General features: G+C 40.1%; 2 protein-coding genes across 2 annotated transcripts; one reads left to right on the forward strand and one right to left on the reverse strand.

Annotated features, from left to right (window-relative positions):
• Positions 1-590: 590 nt before the first annotated feature.
• Positions 591-10,760, forward strand: LOC128866005 (D-aspartate oxidase). Its single transcript, XM_054106457.1, has 5 exons — positions 591-916; positions 1,174-1,383; positions 3,533-3,829; positions 10,270-10,463; positions 10,532-10,760. The coding sequence occupies exons 1-5, from the start codon at positions 720-722 to the stop codon at positions 10,663-10,665; spliced, it is 1,032 nt and encodes a 343-aa protein (XP_053962432.1). The 5' UTR covers positions 591-719; the 3' UTR covers positions 10,666-10,760.
• Positions 10,761-10,824: 64 nt separating this feature from the next.
• LOC128866004 (uncharacterized) lies at positions 10,825-17,936 on the reverse strand. The gene is made up of 8 exons (XM_054106456.1): positions 17,517-17,936; positions 17,236-17,423; positions 15,976-16,287; positions 15,196-15,912; positions 14,958-15,133; positions 14,721-14,889; positions 14,305-14,658; positions 10,825-14,161 (listed from the first exon to the last, which is right to left on the reverse strand). The coding sequence occupies exons 1-8, from the start codon at positions 17,644-17,646 to the stop codon at positions 13,979-13,981; spliced, it is 2,229 nt and encodes a 742-aa protein (XP_053962431.1). The 5' UTR covers positions 17,647-17,936; the 3' UTR covers positions 10,825-13,978.
• Positions 17,937-18,209: the final 273 nt, after the last annotated feature.

Genomic DNA, 18,209 nt, shown 5'->3' on the forward strand with positions numbered 1-18,209 from the left:
ATACAGGTTCTTTGATCCATCTTTTTGAATAGGTAAACATCGAAGACGAGCCGAAACGCGTGCAAGCAAAGCAGCTGTCAACAATTAACTGAACATTCAAAATGGGCGAATCCGTCGGCATGAGTACCAACATATGACCACCAAAAAATCGAAATTCGAATATACTTAACCTGCGAAAATTCAAGATTCGCGATACTTTTTGAACACACTTCGTAAGTCCGGATCGTTCCGGTAACGTAAACTGACTGTCGTGGGAACGTCTTGCGTTTTTAGTAGTTTCTATTGCTTTCGTCAGCTCTTCCTCTTCATATACAAGGAATTCCCCTTCCTTTTGTTTGTAATTTCTCATAGCCTGTCGTCACAGCGAACTGAGAAGGCGCAATCTGGTATTCAATTTAGGAATTTCTTTAACATTCTGCCTACTCTCTCACTGATCATGTAAAGGTACACTCAAAAATTGCATCATAAGAAATCAACTCTCGCACCAGTGACTTTTTATCAAACAACTGATAAGGAATCGAAAGTATAGATGTGAGTAAATACGAAATTAGTATTTCTACAAATGCATACATTTTTGTATATTAATCGAATTAAGATTATAAACAGCCAGCAATTGAGCGCAAAAAGTTTGCCACAAAAATTTCATCAATTTAGTAGCTTGAAATCCGAAGAGCAGTAAACAGTTTAAAACGCTTGAAAAACACCCAAACAGAGTAGAAATGCGTGTTGCTGTTATTGGTGGTGGCGTTAGTGGCATTTCTAGTGCTATACAGATTCTGGAGCATTTGAAGTCTGCCGGTTCACCAGTGGAAGTAACAGTGATCTCTGAAGCCTTCTCACCAAACACCACAGGCGATGGCTCAGCTGGTCTGTGGGGTCCTTATCTGTTGGGTGGCACTCCCACCGCAAGAGTGCAGTGAGTGCTGAATTATTTATAACTACACATACAACACATATAAATACACACACAAGTACATATGCACATGAAATTGATAAGATACTAAGGGGGCACGTGTAATTTGGGTTTTTTTCCAATTTCTTACAAGCTCTTTCGTTGTGAAATAAGAGCAGCTGGTATACGCTGTGTAGACTTGATAAGGTTTTACAGGTGTAGCCTTATTATAAAGCATTTTGTACTTTATATTTTTTTGTTTTATATATTCCTAATTTCAGTGGCTGGTCAAAGCAGATGCATGACTTTCTCCAGCAAATCTGGTTGACTGAGGATGCTTGTGAGGCAGGCGTTTGCCTTTTACCCTGCATAAGATTGACAACGACCACAATGGACAATGATGTATTCTGGAAGGATATTGTTTATGGTTGTCGGCAGCTAACACAGAAGCAATTGGATGAGTTGAACGTAGGAAGAACAAAGAAGTATACGTAAGTAAAAGAAAAATCAAATTTGAAGAGACGTGCGAGTTAGCGAAATCTTTTAACTAAATAGAGAAAATTCTAAGCCACTGGATAGGGCCGGTAATGCAGTGAATGGGAACAATTTAGATTATAGTTGTATAACAAAATTAGCCATCACCAACAAAGAGTGATAGAATACCAGGTCGCGCCTTCCGAATTCGCTGTGTCGTCAGAGTCCATGAATAAACAAACAAAATGGAGGGAAATTACTTGCGAATTTTTGAATATTTGTCCAAGTGGGCGCCAAGCAAGGGCAGCTATTTAACCTATTTGTTTGTGAAGAGGAAGAGAAATTATATACATACACACACACATTTTCTTGCTACGGCGTCTTCCGCATAAAAATGCAAAAACACTGCATTCGGAGGCATTACTTCGTTTGCATTAGTTTGATTAGTTAAATCTAACGTCAGATTGGTCAAAATCGCTAAAAATAAGGTAACTGTTTTAGGAAGACGCCACCTCCATTACGCAATTATAAGTTTCCGTCCTTTCGTAGCCAAAGTTACGAATTATTTAAACAATTAAATAATACAGGATATTATGTGAAGTATGTGCCATTGGAAGCTACAACTTCACTCCATCTTTCAAGCAGGATACGGATTCTTCTGATGAAAAATTCGAGTTCTTTTGACTTGATCCATTCGTTGGGCCAGTTTGCGATGCTCTCGTAAGATGTGAACCGCTCTCCAATAAGGGCTGACTGCATTGATCAGAAGAGGTGATAATCCGAAGGTGCAATATCTGGCGAATACGGCGAGTGGGGCTAGATTTCCCACTTCAGTCCTTCTAAATAATTCTGGACCGATTTAGCAACGTATGGACAGGTGTTGGCATGCAGAAAAATTAGTTTGTCATGTCTACCGTCCCATTCCGACTGAGTTTCTTTGAGAGCTCGATTCAAACTCATTAGCTGCAGTCGGTAACGATCGCCAGTGACGGTTTCAGATGGTTTAAGGAGTTCATAATAGATGACACCCTTCTGATCCCACCAGATGCACAACATAACCTTTGAAGCATGAACATTTATTTTTCGCTGTAGGTGGATCTGGTTCCCCTGGCAGGCTCCAACATTTTCGATGCTCAGGGTTTTCTTAATACCATAAAGCAATTTTTCATCGCCAGTGACGATGCGATGCAGAAAGCCTTTTATTTTCCGCTGTTGAAGAAACATTCCACACGTCACGACATATCTCTCGATATCCCTCTCCTTCAATTGATGTGGCACCCAGTTGCAGTTAGCTGTTTTCTGGACCATTCCCATCGCGTGTAAACGTTTGCCGACAGTTGATCTGTCAACGTCCTACTCTTCGCGATCTTTATCACTGATGCCAAAATTGCCACTTTGGAAGCGTCGAAACCACTCTTTACAAGTTGTATTTAGTGGAGCGTGATTACCGCAAATATTGGTCAATATACGACACGCTTCAGCTCCACTTTTCTTTAAAAGGTAATAATGAAGCAGGACTTCCGCAAATGCCGCGGGACGAACGTAGACATTTTTGACGTGAGATAAAAAATGAACTTTACGCTGAAACGAATGTCAGCTACTGCGATCTAGGCCTCACATATACACCTTCAAATCACCAGAATATTACCAGAGCGTACACAAAAATAGTATCAGCAGCGACACCTCCTTTACGAGGGTGGAGACTTATTCCCATACCAAAAATTACAATATATAAAAATTGGCAATTTATATAATTTTTCATAGTTTCTACATCCTCTTACAAAAATATAAATCAAATTAGAAAATATTACACCCTGATTTCATTAATATAAATTATGATTATTTTAGTTAGGGGGATATAGTTATTCCAGAATCGTCAAAGGGTTAAATAATTTTTCTCAAAGAGTTACTAACTTTCAGGTACCCAACACTTTGACGTTCATAAAGGTACAGAAGAACGTAGAATGTTGGACCAGGTCGCAAAAATGAGTTACAAAACAAGCTCTGCAATGATTTTAAAGACGTAAATTATGTTCTTTGAGGACCACTACCAGTAGAGATAACAAAACTGATAAACTGTAATTCAAATTTTGTAATTAATTTTTTGTTTTTCAAGCTTTACATTTTTTTCTCATTGCCACTCCTGTTTCTGCATTTCTCTTCCAGTGCTGGCATGCACTTCATCACTTACACCTCCGAGCCAGTCAAGCTGCTGCCGTATCTGATGAAGCGATTCCAAGCGAATGGTGGCAAAATTGTGCAGCAAAAAATCGCTAATCTGGAGGAGTTCATATCGAATTCCAACTACGACGTAATTATCAATTGCACTGGCTTGGGTTCACGTGAATGTGTGAAAGATGGTGGTATGTTTCCAGTGCGCGGGCAGGTGTCACGTGTCAAGGCAAATTGGTTATACTATGCGTTTTTGGATGAGAGTGATCATGGCAATTATATTATACCCAAGTGAGTAGAAATTGGATGTCACTCGAGGCATAGAGTGCTGTTTTACATACATAAATATCTGTTAGAACTTAAGATTCAAGTTAGGAGAGCGCAGCTTAAGAGAAAGATGAAATCGGTGTTTAGGAAGCTCTAGTAACACTTAAGTTCCAGTAAAATAAAAAAAAATTGAATCTCAGATTAGGTTAAGGTGACCAACTTTGATGTCTAACTTCGCTCTTTATTTAACTTCCTGTGAGGTCGAGCTACTGAGCATGTTTAATGGAGCGGCAAACCTTCTTCGGCACTTCTAATTACAAAGAAATGAGTATGGCCTGGCAGGGAGGTATTGTTCAACACTTTCCACTTGCGTCTTCAACGCGGCAGCTACAGCATAAACCGTGTGAAGGCAGCCTTTCATCTTACTCATTCTTCAATTCATAAGCAGACGCTTCCATTGACCATAAGCAGATGCTTATGAAACCCTACGAGGTGATCTCACCGTAGGCCCAGCAAACAAGCAGTCTCGACCGGTCGATACCAGAGCGAGCGAAATGTTAGATGAGTGGGTTTAAGTGGATATTTAAAGATATGGTTTGTGTCATTCGAGGTTCTTTCCCATTCCCATGGCAGTCGGTCTACATATGGGAATGACTAGCTTTTTCTTCGTCCAAGAGCTGTCACCTCAGCGATCTAACCTTGTTTAGTTTGGTGTACCCAATGAGATTGCATACCTTCGAGTGCGCTGAGATCCAATCACTTCTTCGTCGGCGCTCTATAGACGGGAGGATATGTGAATACATTTCTTCGGGCAAGCAGAAGTCGAGAGTGACACAATTGGATCTGCCTTTTGGCATTCGAGCTTTCCTTGTAGTTGATGTTGTAGCAGCATAAATATTCTCCATGCAGGTACGTGGAATATTGCTGAAGTGACAGTTCTTGGCCGGATATAAATCCGTTCCGGAAACGCAGTGCTGACTGTCGTGGACACGTGAGAGCTTTCTTTGCCTTGTTAGTTGTATTTTCCTTGCTGCACTGGTGTGGACGAATGTTGCCTTTAGGTTTTTCGATTCAAATACAACATCAAAATTTGGTGAGCACTTTAATCCCAAAATTTAGTGGAACAGCCTATTGTGTTTCAAATTCCAACGAAATTCCATCAATCCGTTAACGTGGATTTCATTGCGGAGGCTAATCATCATAAATGGGATTCTTATCTAATGCCTTGTCGAAGAATGCGTTGGAGAAGACTTGAGACAGGAGACCTCCTGTAGCTGCACCCACTACTTGGCAGACGTTGTAAAGCACGTCGGTGGGGCCTCATCTGAGCTAATGAACTCACTCCTTGTGGTTATTTGATTACTAGCTAGAGGATAACTAATGCCAACTGTTGTCAGTTGAAATAATTGGTTCTGGTCATTCCCAGAGGTTTAAATGATATGTCGGCTCTTGGAATAAATAAAGATAAAGAATTCAAATGGCGACCACTCATATAATCTTAAAATTTTCACCAAGCCACCTGTGAGGATTCTCCTAATAATTTGACTGGAAATTGAGTCCGGAAAATGCTTAGCTAATAGGGAGAAACGCCGCAAAGATCTTTTTTTGTATATAGTATACGATGGACATTTGAAAAGTCCGTGCAAAACAAAAACTACTTATTTGTTTAGGGTAAAGCCTTTTTTATTTTTCGACATAGTCTTCCTTTGTGTTGGTCATACACTTCATACATCGCTGTTCTAATTTGTTGATCGCTGTCGAATACTAGGATTTGTTCAAGTCTGAAAAATAGCCATTCGTTTCTGCAATCGCCTCCTTGGTTGACTGAAATCATTTCCCGCCAGCCATTTCTTCAAATTGGGGAACAAATAATAGCCCGAGGGAGCCAAATCTGAAGCATGCGCTGGTGCGTTGTCGTAATGGAAAAGAACCATTTTTTTTTAATCACTCGACTTCCTCGATTCAAACGAATGCCAAATACAAAGAAAGAATCCGATCTGGCTGAAGCTTGCTGTGTGTTCTTCGAAGAGGTGGTACTAACTAAACACGACCTCCGCCTCCGAACGGCATATGGTTTTTATGAGGAGATTTTTCATTGCAGAAATACACTCAAGAGTTTCACATTGACTGCCGAGTTGCGACCGCTATTAGAAAACAATTTTTTCCATCAATTGGTGTTTCGTGACCGAGGTTTTGAACCCGGGGCACTACCGAATGATAATCACGAACCAACCCATTCGGCTGCGGCGGCCGCTCCCTGTCAAAGAGCTCAACAAACTACTCACTCGTGTGTTACCCTAGGTTTCATTCCTGTAGACACCTGCTTGAACCAGAGCCGCCTGCCAGGTACGTCAGGCGGCACCTCTTCACCTACTCCGACGAGATCCAGGACAAAACTTACCGACAACTACGGGAACGAACAGTGTTTAGACATACACTTAACGACATTAATCGGGAGATATTTACCCCCTTCCTAAACTACCAGCCCCCGTATGCCGTAATCGGAGTCCAACCACCACTCACGGCAGATGAAGAGCTCCAGCTACTCCGAGAGACCCGCATAACCTGGGCACAATTACGTTCTGGATATTGTAGCAGGCTAAACTCCTACCTTTCCAGAATTGACCCGGACATACCAAACATATGTCCAGCATATGAATGCACATGCCTGATCAAACCTAACACCCCTTTCACTCTGGACCCAACCTATCGAGACGGCACGTTTCTTGGGCCTACCGATAGATGAGCTAGACGAAGACGACCAGTAACTACATTACACTTATAGGGATTAGTAAACTGCTGCAACAACAACAATTATGGCGGCCATTCTTTTGTGTAGCTCGATTAATATTGGAGGTACAACTACAAGGTAAAGTCCAAAATAAACAAGACTGAGCTAAAATAGAAACAGCAGGTGCTTTGTTCTGATAACTTCGAGTTTATTTATTCAAAATAGTCCTTTATGGCCTCGATACACTGTTTTGCACGATCTAAAAGCTTTTCGAAATAGTGTTTCAGGTCATTGACCAGAATGTCCTTCAAGATGTCGATGCAAGCCTCGGACGCAAAACGTTTTCCTTTCATAACCGAGTGCAATTTTCCGAATAGGTAGAAGTCACAGGAAGCCATATCAGGTGAATACGGTTAGTGATTGATGGATAAAATGCGATTTCTACCCAAAAAGGTTAGTCTCAAGAGTGGAAGCGCCAGCTTCCTCCTTCGCGGTATTCAGGGCGAATTCGACGAATGCGATGCAACAAACGCTTCAAAACGCCAAGATAGAAAATTGCATTGACGGTTTGGCCCGTTGACCCGAACTCCTTGTAGACAATTAATTCCCTTGGAATCGTAAAAACAAATGAGCATCGACTTGAGTGTTGACTTCTCCAAACGCGGTTTTTTTTGGGTGGTGGCTCGTCTGGGACCATCCATTCGGCACTTTGTCGCGTAGTTTCAGATTCATGTTGGAAATACTACGTTTTATCACCAGTTTCAATGTTGTAAACGATTTTCTCGTCTTTTGACGCCTCTTGAATGAGACCTTTCGAATGTTGAATTCTGAGCAATTTTTGGTCCTCAGTTGACTTGTGTGGAATGAAACGTGCACAGACCTTTCGTGAGCCCAAATGAACATGTAAAATGCGATAAATCGATGTTTTGGAGATATTCAACTCCAATTCCATGAATTTCAACGATGATTTCGATTCATTTTCGATAAATTTACCAACAATTTCGATGGAGTTTTCGGTGATTACTGATTTTGGGAACATTGTCATTTATGTCCTCACAACCGTCTTTCAATTGTGTAAAGTACTCATGAACTCTGGCACGAGATAGACAATCATCGCCATAAATTTTTTTCATCAATTCAAAGGTTTCGGTAACCGTTTTACCGTTTCATTTTTGTACCGATGACACAAACATACTGACACTTTAGACGCAATAACTTCGCTTTCACTGAATCGAATGTCACCAAGCTTTCACTTTAAGTTAGCTAGAAATGTATCAGGACAGTCCATAAGTTCGTGCATATTTTACCCATAATTTCACTTTTGTACGATTTTTGCATACAAAACATTATTCGCGGAATATAACGAAACGATTTATATTTTCTTTGATATATTGTGCATTCAACAAGTGATTTTAATGGCGGATGGAAGCACGTGTTGTTAAAAATTAAAATGGTATCTTCGACCGCGTATAAGAGGCATATTTTGTATTTATTTTATAAAAGTGGTAAAAATGCAATAACTACTGCTGCAGAAATAAACACTGTTCACGGAGACGATGCCGTGAGCGTCAGAACTGCGCAAAAGTGGTTTTCAAAATTCCGAAGTGGTAACTGCAACGTGGAGGATGCCCCGCGCGCTGCTCGTCCTGAAGTCTTTAACTCCGACGCCTTGCTCGAACTCGTGGAAGCTGAGCCAAATTTGACAGTCGATATGATCGCTCTGAGGTTAAATTCATCGCATGGAACAGTTCACAGGCACCTGGTTCAGTTTCAAAGCTGGGAAAATGGGTTCCGCATAGACTTTCCGTCGCCAACCATCAGCAGAGAATGAATGTGTGTTCTCAGCTGCTGCAACGGCTTGAAAATGAAAGTTTTTTGAACTGTATCGTTACTGGTGATGACGAATGGGTCCTTTACAAAAATCCTGTTCGCAAACGCCAATGGTTAGATAAAGATGAAACACCAGAACCGACCCCTAGAGATGGCCTTCACCCCAAGAAGATTCTCCTGTCTATTTGGTGGGATATGGCCGGTATTATTGTTTATTATGAATTTCTGGAGCCAACCCAGACGATAACTGTTGATTATTATTCCCATCAGCTATCAAACCTGAATGAGGCACTTAACAAAAATCGACCGTCTTTAGTGAATAGACGCAAAGTTTTGTTTCACCACGACAACGCAAGACCTCATACGGCAAGGCAAACATTAGGCAAGCTGAACGAGCTCGGATGGGAGCTAATGCGGCTTCCCCCATATTCTCCGGTTATTGCACTTTGTGATTATCATCTTTTCTGTGGACTTCAATCCCATATGAGTAACAAGAACTAATCCTCAAAAGAAGCTATAAAAAGGGATATCGAAGCGTATTTTAGCTCCAAGGACAAAAAATTGTTTGAGCAGGGAATTAAAAATTTGCCTAAACGTTGGGAAGATATTGTAAATAATGAAGGAAAATATATTATTGATTTATAAATACTTTAAACATCTTTTTTATTAATTTTAAAACCACCTTTAAAAAACGCACGAACCTATGGACTGACATGATAACTTCCAACGCCATAACTCATTACAAAGATGGCGCCATCAAAAACATTTTTATGTCGCCAGTATTGTTTATTTTGGACTTCACCTTAAAGAACCCCATACTCCATCTAACGGGTGATTTTTTAGCTATTATCTTTTTAAACAGTTGGTTTAAACAGCAGACGCACGTTTCGTGAATCGTCTTACAAATGAACAACGCTTGCAAATCATTGAATTTTATTATAAAAATGCGAGTTCTGTTAAGAAAGTTTAAGATCCACTTTTTTATCGAAAAATTGTGTTCAGCGACGAAGCTCATTTTTGGATCAATGGGTACGTAAATAAGCAGAATCGTCGATTTTGGAGTGAAGACCAGCCAGAAGAATTGCAAGAGCTACCAATGTATCCAGAAAAGGTCACAGTTTGGTGCGGTTTATGGGCTAGAGGTATCATTGGACCGTACTTCTTCAAAGATGCTGCGAATCGTAACGTAACTGTGAATGGTGAGCGCTACCGTGAAATGATATCCAACTTTTTTCTGCCCAAAATGCTTAACTTGCATGACATGTGGTTTTAGCAAGACGGTGCCACATGCCACACAGCACGCGTAACAGTGGACTTGTTGAGAGGCGAGTTCGGTGAACATTTTATTTCACGTTTGGGACCTGTCAATTGGCCACCCAGATAGTGCGATATAACGCCTTTAGATTATTTTTTGTGGGGCTATGTTAAAGCTCATGTCTATTCAGACAAGCCTGCGTCAATTAACGCATTGGAAGACAACATTAAAGCATTTATATGTGTGATACCAGCCGAAACATTGGAAAGAGTAGGCCAAAATTGGACTAAGCGGATGGACCATTTGAAGCGCAGTCGCGGTCAACATTTGCATGAAATAATCTTCAAGCATTAAATTATATGGACTGTACTATCGATTTAAATAAAAATGTCATGAATTTTTCTGAATTTTACGTGTTTTTTGAAAAATTTCCCTATAGCTCTTAAAAAATTACTCCTTAGTTGACGTTTTCAGGGTTATACCCAGTTAACAAATATTTTACCTGAAAAGCGGTATAGCTCGGTCTTATAAGATGTTATTGTGAAAAAAATTCTAAAAACCTAATTTTTATCAAATTAATTTTTATAAAATGTAAGCACTCAAACCCCTGGTCTCCTGGTTTTCAATCCCATTCCTTTTTCTTTTCAGCTGTGAATCTGTCGTTTTGGGTGGCACTCATCAAGAGAACGACGAGAACCTAGAAGTGTGTTCCAATGATAAAAAATTTATCGTTGATGGCTGTCGAAAGATTGTGCCCGGCTTGGAGCATGCACAGCATCTATGCGATTGGGTGGGGCTACGACCGGGACGTGGCACGCTGCGTTTGGAGGCAGAAAAAGGAGGTAAATGTTTACAAGAACGACGATTTGTGCGAGAAAATATTCTAAATGTAATTCTATTTGATAAAAAGGCAAAAAAATTGTCATCCACAATTACGGCCACGGTGGAAGCGGTGTCACGCTAGCTTGGGGTTGCGCCAATGATGTACTGGAGCTGTTGAAAAACGAGTTGCAAGTGCGCAAACTTACAAAATCTAAATTGTAAAAAAAACAAATACTAATCAATTCCAAAATGTTAATTTTCCCTGTAAATATGTATCAACATGCATAGCTTTTTATTCAATAAATTTGCATATTAGGTAAAGTGTAATATAAAGTAATTATTTGAATGTGTCCAAGCGTGCTTTTAAGCAAAACAATGCTGTAAATTGTATACATATATATTTATAGAACTGCGCATAAAACGCAACTTTATCTTAAATACTACGTGAGTGGTGTTAGTGCGGGTGATTGATTCTTGAGTTAATTTTATATGGCGTTATTGACGAAGCTTATTTCCGATTGGTAAATAATCTCAATGTCACTTAAATTCTTAAATTATTTTACACTCACTTATATAAACTTAATAAGAGAGATCTGAGCACCCAATCTTCTTATAACTAAAACAAGTTGAAGCAACTTCTCTTAATGCTTTTTTCCTAACTGGTAATGTTAATCAATTAATATCAAAACAGAAATACTACAAAACAATTTAGGGAAAATGCTGCTGATGGGACCATCCTTGGCCGCATATAAGCCCGGCTCATCTCAGTTACGTACGACGTGCCGTGTATACATTTAGAGCCCTCGCACACGAGTCGTATCGTCATCGTAGTTACGCGCTTGTCCGCACACAATGCGACTATTTATCGTCAAAGTACGCGTTGCCAATGTGGCGAGCGATGAAGAGTAATTTAATTTATTGTATTATCTTCTCCATCAGAGTTGGAATAAAAGAAAAAGGAGGCAATCAGGAATAACTCAATATATGTGTCAGAAGAAAAGAACCGTTTTTTTCATGTAACTTTAAGGTATATTTCGTTCTGCTTTTTGCTGCGTAATAAATAGTCCCACTCAAGGGCTACGACGCTAGTGCTAACTCAGGTTAGTGTCGCTCGAAACTTTCCCGTAAACGCAACCAAACAAAAATGAGTGAAAAGTACGCGAACCGTTTCGAGACGGTATTTTTATGCACGCATTCGAAAGGGTCAAAATTACACAGGCCGACAGCATCTCAGACCCAGAAACCAGACTATATATTTCCGAAGGTTTATGATGCGCTGAATCCAAATCTGGCCTTAGAATTGCTCTATCAGGCAGGGTGGTTTCTAGGGGTTAGGGGATACGGGAGTTGATGGGTTAACAGTTAAGTTGGTTAGCCCACTTGTGTTGTGAGATATCTAGATAAATAAGACTTATTTTTAAAAAAATATGCGAGTAAACGCTGTCCCCAAGGTTAAGTGGGTTAGATTGCTTGCGGTATGATAGGGGTGGTTTCAAGGGGTTAGGGCTGTATGTGACTCGGTACCCAAAGGTTAGATAGTGTAGGGGTGTGGTGAGTCAGCACACTTATGGTGTGAGACAAAATTTTAAGAAAAATAAGACTCAATTCAAGAAAATTAGTAATGGACTATATCATGTCTTTGTTATCTCAATCGATTTTCAGGTGTAGGAAAATTTAGAAACATGCAAATTTCAAAATGCGATATCTCAGCGAAAAAAAATGATATTTGAGCAAACTCAACGCCATTTGAAAAAAGAAGGCTTGTATTTAAAGATGTCATCCTTTAATTTTGGTGAAAGAAAACATCTGCAAGGCTACATAACCTCAAATATGGGCAAAAACGGTGTTGTTTGCACTTTTAGGTTATGATATCTCGAAAACCAGAGCTGATAGAGCAATTCTGAGGCCAGATTTGGATTCAGCGCATCATAAACCTTCGGAAATATATAGTCTGGTTTCCGGGTCTGAAAGTTGGTTAAATTTTGTCGGCCTGTGTTATCTTACGCCGCGGCTTGCAAAAGCAATTTAAAAACCAAAAAAGTTTGTTGTGATGTGGAATCAGCGGTATATGGTGTACAAAAATGTTGATGACTTTTCCGAGCGCAGCTTGAAGCTAGTGATGACAAAAAAGTAAGATAAAGTGATCATCCAACTTTTTAAGTGGGACCCTTCTTTGCGACTACGCCAAGCACGCACAATTCTTGCTAAAAACGGAATAGATGTGAGTATCAACACCATTGAATGTCGACTCACGAAGGCGATCATATCCTATCGTCCCACATCATCAAAACTACTGCTCTCAGAAAAGCACATTGAGAAACAACAAAACAAGAAAATGGCGTCACAGTATTGGACTGGCCTTCCCAGTTCACAGTCGCCAACCCCAGTCCATAATTTAAAGCAACTCGTGCGACGAGTTCGCAAAATCTAGTCCTGTTTGTCGACGAGCTACGCAGGAAAGCTGGTTCAAAGCATGCCGAAAAGATGACAGGCTATACTAGACAACGATGAAGACTACACGGTTGAGTAATTGCGACGATGTAAAAAAAATTTTAAATTTATATCTTTTATACTTCACGAATAATCACGGTTTCCTTTTTTCTGACTTAGACTGTATACATATAATTGGCCCTTTTTAAGTGTGCTCCTCCTCCTATTTGTGGTGTGCGTCTTGACGTTGTTCCACAAATGGAGGGACCTACAGTTTCAAGCGGACTCCGAACGGTAGATATTTTTCATGAGGAGCTTTTTCATGGCAGAAATACACTCTGAAGCTTGCCATTGCTTGCGACCGCTATTTGAAAAAACGTTTTCTCTATTTTGGTGTTCCACCGAGATTCGAATCTACGTTCTCTCTGAATTCCAAATGGTAGTCACGCACCAACCCATTCGGCTACGGTGGCCGCTAACTCAAACAGTAGATTATTCATTGCCACAAGGGAGTTACAAGAGGATGATTACAAATTTCAGACATATTTCAGGATGTCTAAAAATGATTTTAAATGTTGAAATACTAACGTGCGTGAATGCATTAGCTTGGAGGAAAGTATTAAAAATATGCTGAAGCAGGTATTCTTTTCTACATAATTTTTGAGATTTTGGTGTGGTTGATGGAGTAAAAAAAGATGTGGATTTCTCAAGAAAAACAGAGTCTAAACTTTAGCAAAAGTTATCCCTCCTTTTTGAGGAAAGTTCATAGAAAGTTTTTAATTGCAAACAAAAACCTTTTAGACCTTTAAAATAAGATTATTCTATCATTCCAAAAAAAAAAACATTTCTTTTGAATGCCAACTACATGAAGATCAATAACAATCTACAAGCATACAGGATATTTGACGACTATGCTGTATGACAAGCGCCCTGCTGTATACTTGCTTTGACGATAGCAGGTTGCTGACGACCTCTGTGCGGTTCACCGTTTTAGCACGTGTGAGCAACAACGAAGCGTATGTCTCGCGTGCATTTAGTCGCATACGCTACCATGACGGTACGACCCGTGGGCGAAGGCCTTACTTTACAATCGCTTAAGCGTCATTTACTGTTCTTCTTCCACATCGTCAGTGATAATAGTAGTGGACGAATTCAAACTGTGCATATTTTCAATATCATTCAATTCTTCTAAATCCAACTCCTCTCGCTTACGCCTGCGTTCGCATTTCGGACATGGTTGTTGATCGTTTAGGCACTGAGCATGAAAAACGGCGCCACAAATTTCGCACTAAGAAAGAAATTACTAGTATTAACATATTTGTTCATCTTAAGGACACAATTTAATATATGGTATGCCAAAGAGCGAGTTTTATCTAGCATATTCGCATACATGCGCAGGTTTTATTGCTCGAGAATATGCTATTGACTTACCCTATATGTCGTTTCAATATGAAATGGATACAATACACGCGAACTCTTGCATATCTCGCATATAAAACCTTTGACACTGCACAACGGGCACTTCAGCACATGCGATTCGCCTATTTTGTATGCCTTTTGCAGCTGTTGGCAAAGTGTTCCACGCAATATCAACAGCAAATCACTTATTGAATACAAATGTATGTGCTCGTACAGGTATTCACGCCCATAGAACTGTTGTTGCAATAACTGTATACATTTCGGCTCGCAAGTGTAGAGATAGGCGCGCAAGAAATTCAAGCGTATACGCAAAGATTGCAAATCAGCCATGGCATCCGAAGCGTTGTAAATTTCTGGGTTTAAGAGCTACAAAGCAGAAAAAATTACTTCAAAAGTCATAAATGGGTTAATCAACCAACTCCTCTTACTTCTAAATCAATAACAGGCTGATTGCGAAACTCGGTCAAGAAAGCTGCCGCACGCTTTGACACTGTGTACTTGCGAAAATCCCAATTGTAAATGATTTTTGCTGGTATCATCATTTGTTCCATGTCCATGCAGTTGTCGCAAAAATAATTGCCACTGAATCCGCAAACTCTATAAAAGGAAGGCAATTGAAGTAGAATTGCATTTTACAAATAAAGAAACTTTATAGTTGAACCCACTGGAAGTTCGTGTAGCCAATGCCCAAAGGATGTTGGCATGATTTGCAGAGAAAACCTTGCGCATCCAAACCAGGCTGACGTGCCAATTTATACATCTGTTCCAACATCTCTTGTATTTCACTGACATTCATTTTGTCCAAATTCGAATTGGGCACTACTTCAAAGTCCAGTGTCAACTTCAATTGTAAAATAATGTCACATCAATATAAATGTGCAAATGTGCAAGGTTTCGCCCTACCTGACTCTCAATTGAATCACTGCCCCCATTATTATCACTTTTCTGTGGCGCAGCATCATCCGCACCTGCATGAGTCACACTTGTCCGCTCCACGGTTAGTGCATTATTTTTTATTTGTATCTGCAACTTTTCGCGTTCATGTTTACCTAGCAGCGTATTGTAGCTAAGTGTGCTTGCATTGCTCGAGGCACGCCTATATAAAGGACGCTCTAAAGAGGGTGTATTCAACTCAGATGCAGAAGCCTCATCTGCAGACCATGATGTGTGCATTAAATTCACCAGTGAGTTGCCAGGTGTTGTAGGCGATGTCGGCTCTGTTCTATAGCCCGCTTCGCCGGCTATGTAGTCTCGTATGCGTGCCTCAGCAAGCTCGCGTGATTTTTTGCGTTTCTTTTTTGTTTTGTTGGCTTTTTGTGCATATTCACTGTCTTCCTGCACAATTTCGGCGCCAGTTACATTATTGCTTATGCCTGTTTCAGTATTTTCTTCACTTATCATTTGCATCTCATCAACCGCTTTCAATAGCAAATCGACATTTTCGCGTTGCGCGGCGATATCTGCAGCAGTTGGTGATTGTATGCTGGGTAAATTTTCAATTTTTTGTGTGAATGCTTCATTGGTGCGTATCGGTTGGGGAGTTGGCAGCGCTGCCATTGCCTCAATAGGCTCTTCATCTTCAACAGCCAGTGAGTCGGCGATATCTACACCACTGCTTATCTGCATTAATAAAACTTTAAAAATAATATTGTTTTATTTTTAAATAATTCTGATTCAACTTACCGGGCACGACTTGAGTGGTGGCGTCCATAAGCCTGACAATTGCAACGCGTAATCTGGCCAATAGTTAAGCAAACTAGAATTCACGGGCAAATTGAATTGCACGAATGCTTCAATGCCTTCCATGGCTTTTGCAGCCATTTCCAGACCGTCACTGTCCTTGAGCAAAGCACACTTTTTGTAGTAAGGGCTAAGCGCTGAACTGCTTTTGCGTACGTTATTCAAATACGCAGAGAAAAGAGATTCATTGAGTGACAGACGTATCCAAGCGCGACACTGGCCGATTTCACTAGTAATTTGGGAGAGCGACTGGACCTGCAAATTTACAGATGTGCGGTAAGTGCCACTGAAGCAAAAATTGTTTATGTAAAGGGTGGTTACATTTCAAGGGCCGAGGTTGAATGTGAACAACACCTAAACGTCATGTTTTTTTTCTGCATTTCATTTAACATTTTGTAATTTCAGACTAACTCAATTTGAACCATGGAAAGATACATAATCGACCAACGCGTTAAAGTTATTCAGGCTTATTATGAAAACGGTGGTTCAAATCAAAATGCATATCACGCACTTCGTGAAGAAAATCATGTTCAGTGATAAGTCAAATTTTCACCTCAGTGGATTCGTCAATAAGCAGAATTGCCGCATTTGGGCGAATGATAATCCAAGAGTGATTGCCGAAAAACCAACGCACCCACAAATAGGGACTGTGTGTGTAGTGTTCGCTATCGTGAGATGATAACGAACTTTTTATGGCCCGAATTGGAAGATATGGATGTGGACGATATGTGGTTTCAACAGCAGGGTGCCACTTGTCACACAGCTGACGAAACAATGGCTCTTTTGCGCGAAGAATTTAATGGCCGAATAATCTCACGTCGCGGCGATGTCAATTGGCCGCCAAGATCACGTGATTTGACACCGTTGGAATTCTTTCTTTGGGGTTATTTCAAAGAAAAGGTGTACGTCGATAAGCCAGCAACAATTCAAGAGCTAAAGGATGAGATAATTCGGCACATTAAAGGCATAGAACCTCAATTATGCCTCAGTGTCATCGAAAATTTAGACCATCGGATGGAGGTGTGCCGCCGAGGCCGCGGCGGCCATTTGGCCGATATTTCATTCTGTACGTAATCGAGCCATTACAATCTTATCATAATAAAGAGAAGTGACAGTAATTTCCTGACAAATATTGTATTTTATTCAAAATCAACACCGGCCCTTGAAACTTAACCACCCTTTACTTTACTTTAAGCTTCATACCTGTTCAATCACTTGTTTGTGCAAAAATATAAGCAATGGTGCCCAAAAACTCGGCTCTGGTCGCCGTTCCTCATCGCCGGCTATAACATTAATTGTGCTCCAGAGCAGTGAATCTTTCAGGCCATGCAGGAAAATTGCCTCCAACGTCGTACACAGCGTGCTAGTAGATTCACATAACTCCAAACGATCTATCATAAATAAATAAATAAATAAAGCAAATACAAACAAAAATGGATTGTGCACTTGTTCTGCTTCACAGCCGCACACTAGCGTACACCTACCACACCCTCTTTGCTTCACTTCATACTGTATTTCACGTGAGTTCTCAATAAGTGTATTGATAAGCGCCTCTTTAATAGCATTCTCGCGTTTGCTCGAAAAATTCCTAAAGCTGTTGAAAAAGGAACTCATTGTTTATGCGAGTGGGCAGTATTTGACCTCCTGCGAAAATGCACTTTGAATCGCAAAACAAGTGCGTACTTCGTCAACGCCAGTCTGCTAATGGTTACTGTCGCATATTCATCCAAGAACATTTATTTTACAACGTAAGTGATAAACTCACTATTGCAAAATTTTATTGCCGTGATTCCCGCTTTAACACAAATTATTTATTTTTTCTGCGTTGTTTATATGAATGAATTGTCGTATCACTGCACTTACCGCCCGAATGCAGTTGTTTTGTATATCGATAAGCAAATACATCGAATTGTGTAGAACAGCTGTTTGCCGACAAATCCATACACAGAGTTGCATAGTGGTTTCTGAGATTTTATTTTCAATGGAAACAAAGTAGAGCGCTGTTATGTGGAGTCTACACTAGCCAGCTGACAATATGGACTTTTACATTAAATTAACAAGAGCGAAATTTATTATGTAGCACTTTTGGGAAATATTTAGTGTAATGCAAAACGCTTTGAACGTAAGAATGTAAAGAGAAGATAGAGGGGTGTATCCCTGTTAAATTTGTGTAATTT

The sequence above is a fragment of the Anastrepha ludens genome, chromosome 6, assembly GCF_028408465.1.
Source record: "Anastrepha ludens isolate Willacy chromosome 6, idAnaLude1.1, whole genome shotgun sequence".
Classification (NCBI taxonomy): domain Eukaryota; kingdom Metazoa; phylum Arthropoda; class Insecta; order Diptera; family Tephritidae; genus Anastrepha; species Anastrepha ludens.

Coding starts and splice junctions, on each gene's coding strand:
- LOC128866005 (XM_054106457.1), top strand. CDS start 720: ATGCGTGTTGCTGTTATTGGTGGTGGCGTTAGTGGCATTTCTAGTGCT. Junction 1,384..3,532: donor GGAAGAACAAAGAAGTATAC/GTAAGTAAAAGA, acceptor TTTCTCTTCCAG/TGCTGGCATGCACTTCATCA. Junction 3,830..10,269: donor GGCAATTATATTATACCCAA/GTGAGTAGAAAT, acceptor TTTTCTTTTCAG/CTGTGAATCTGTCGTTTTGG.
- LOC128866004 (XM_054106456.1), bottom strand. CDS start 17,646: ATGAGTTCCTTTTTCAACAGCTTTAGGAATTTTTCGAGCAAACGCGAG. Junction 17,424..17,516: donor AGTGAAGCAAAGAGGGTGTG/GTAGGTGTACGC, acceptor TATTTATGATAG/ATCGTTTGGAGTTATGTGAA. Junction 16,288..17,235: donor ACAAACAAGTGATTGAACAG/GTATGAAGCTTA, acceptor GTAAATTTGCAG/GTCCAGTCGCTCTCCCAAAT.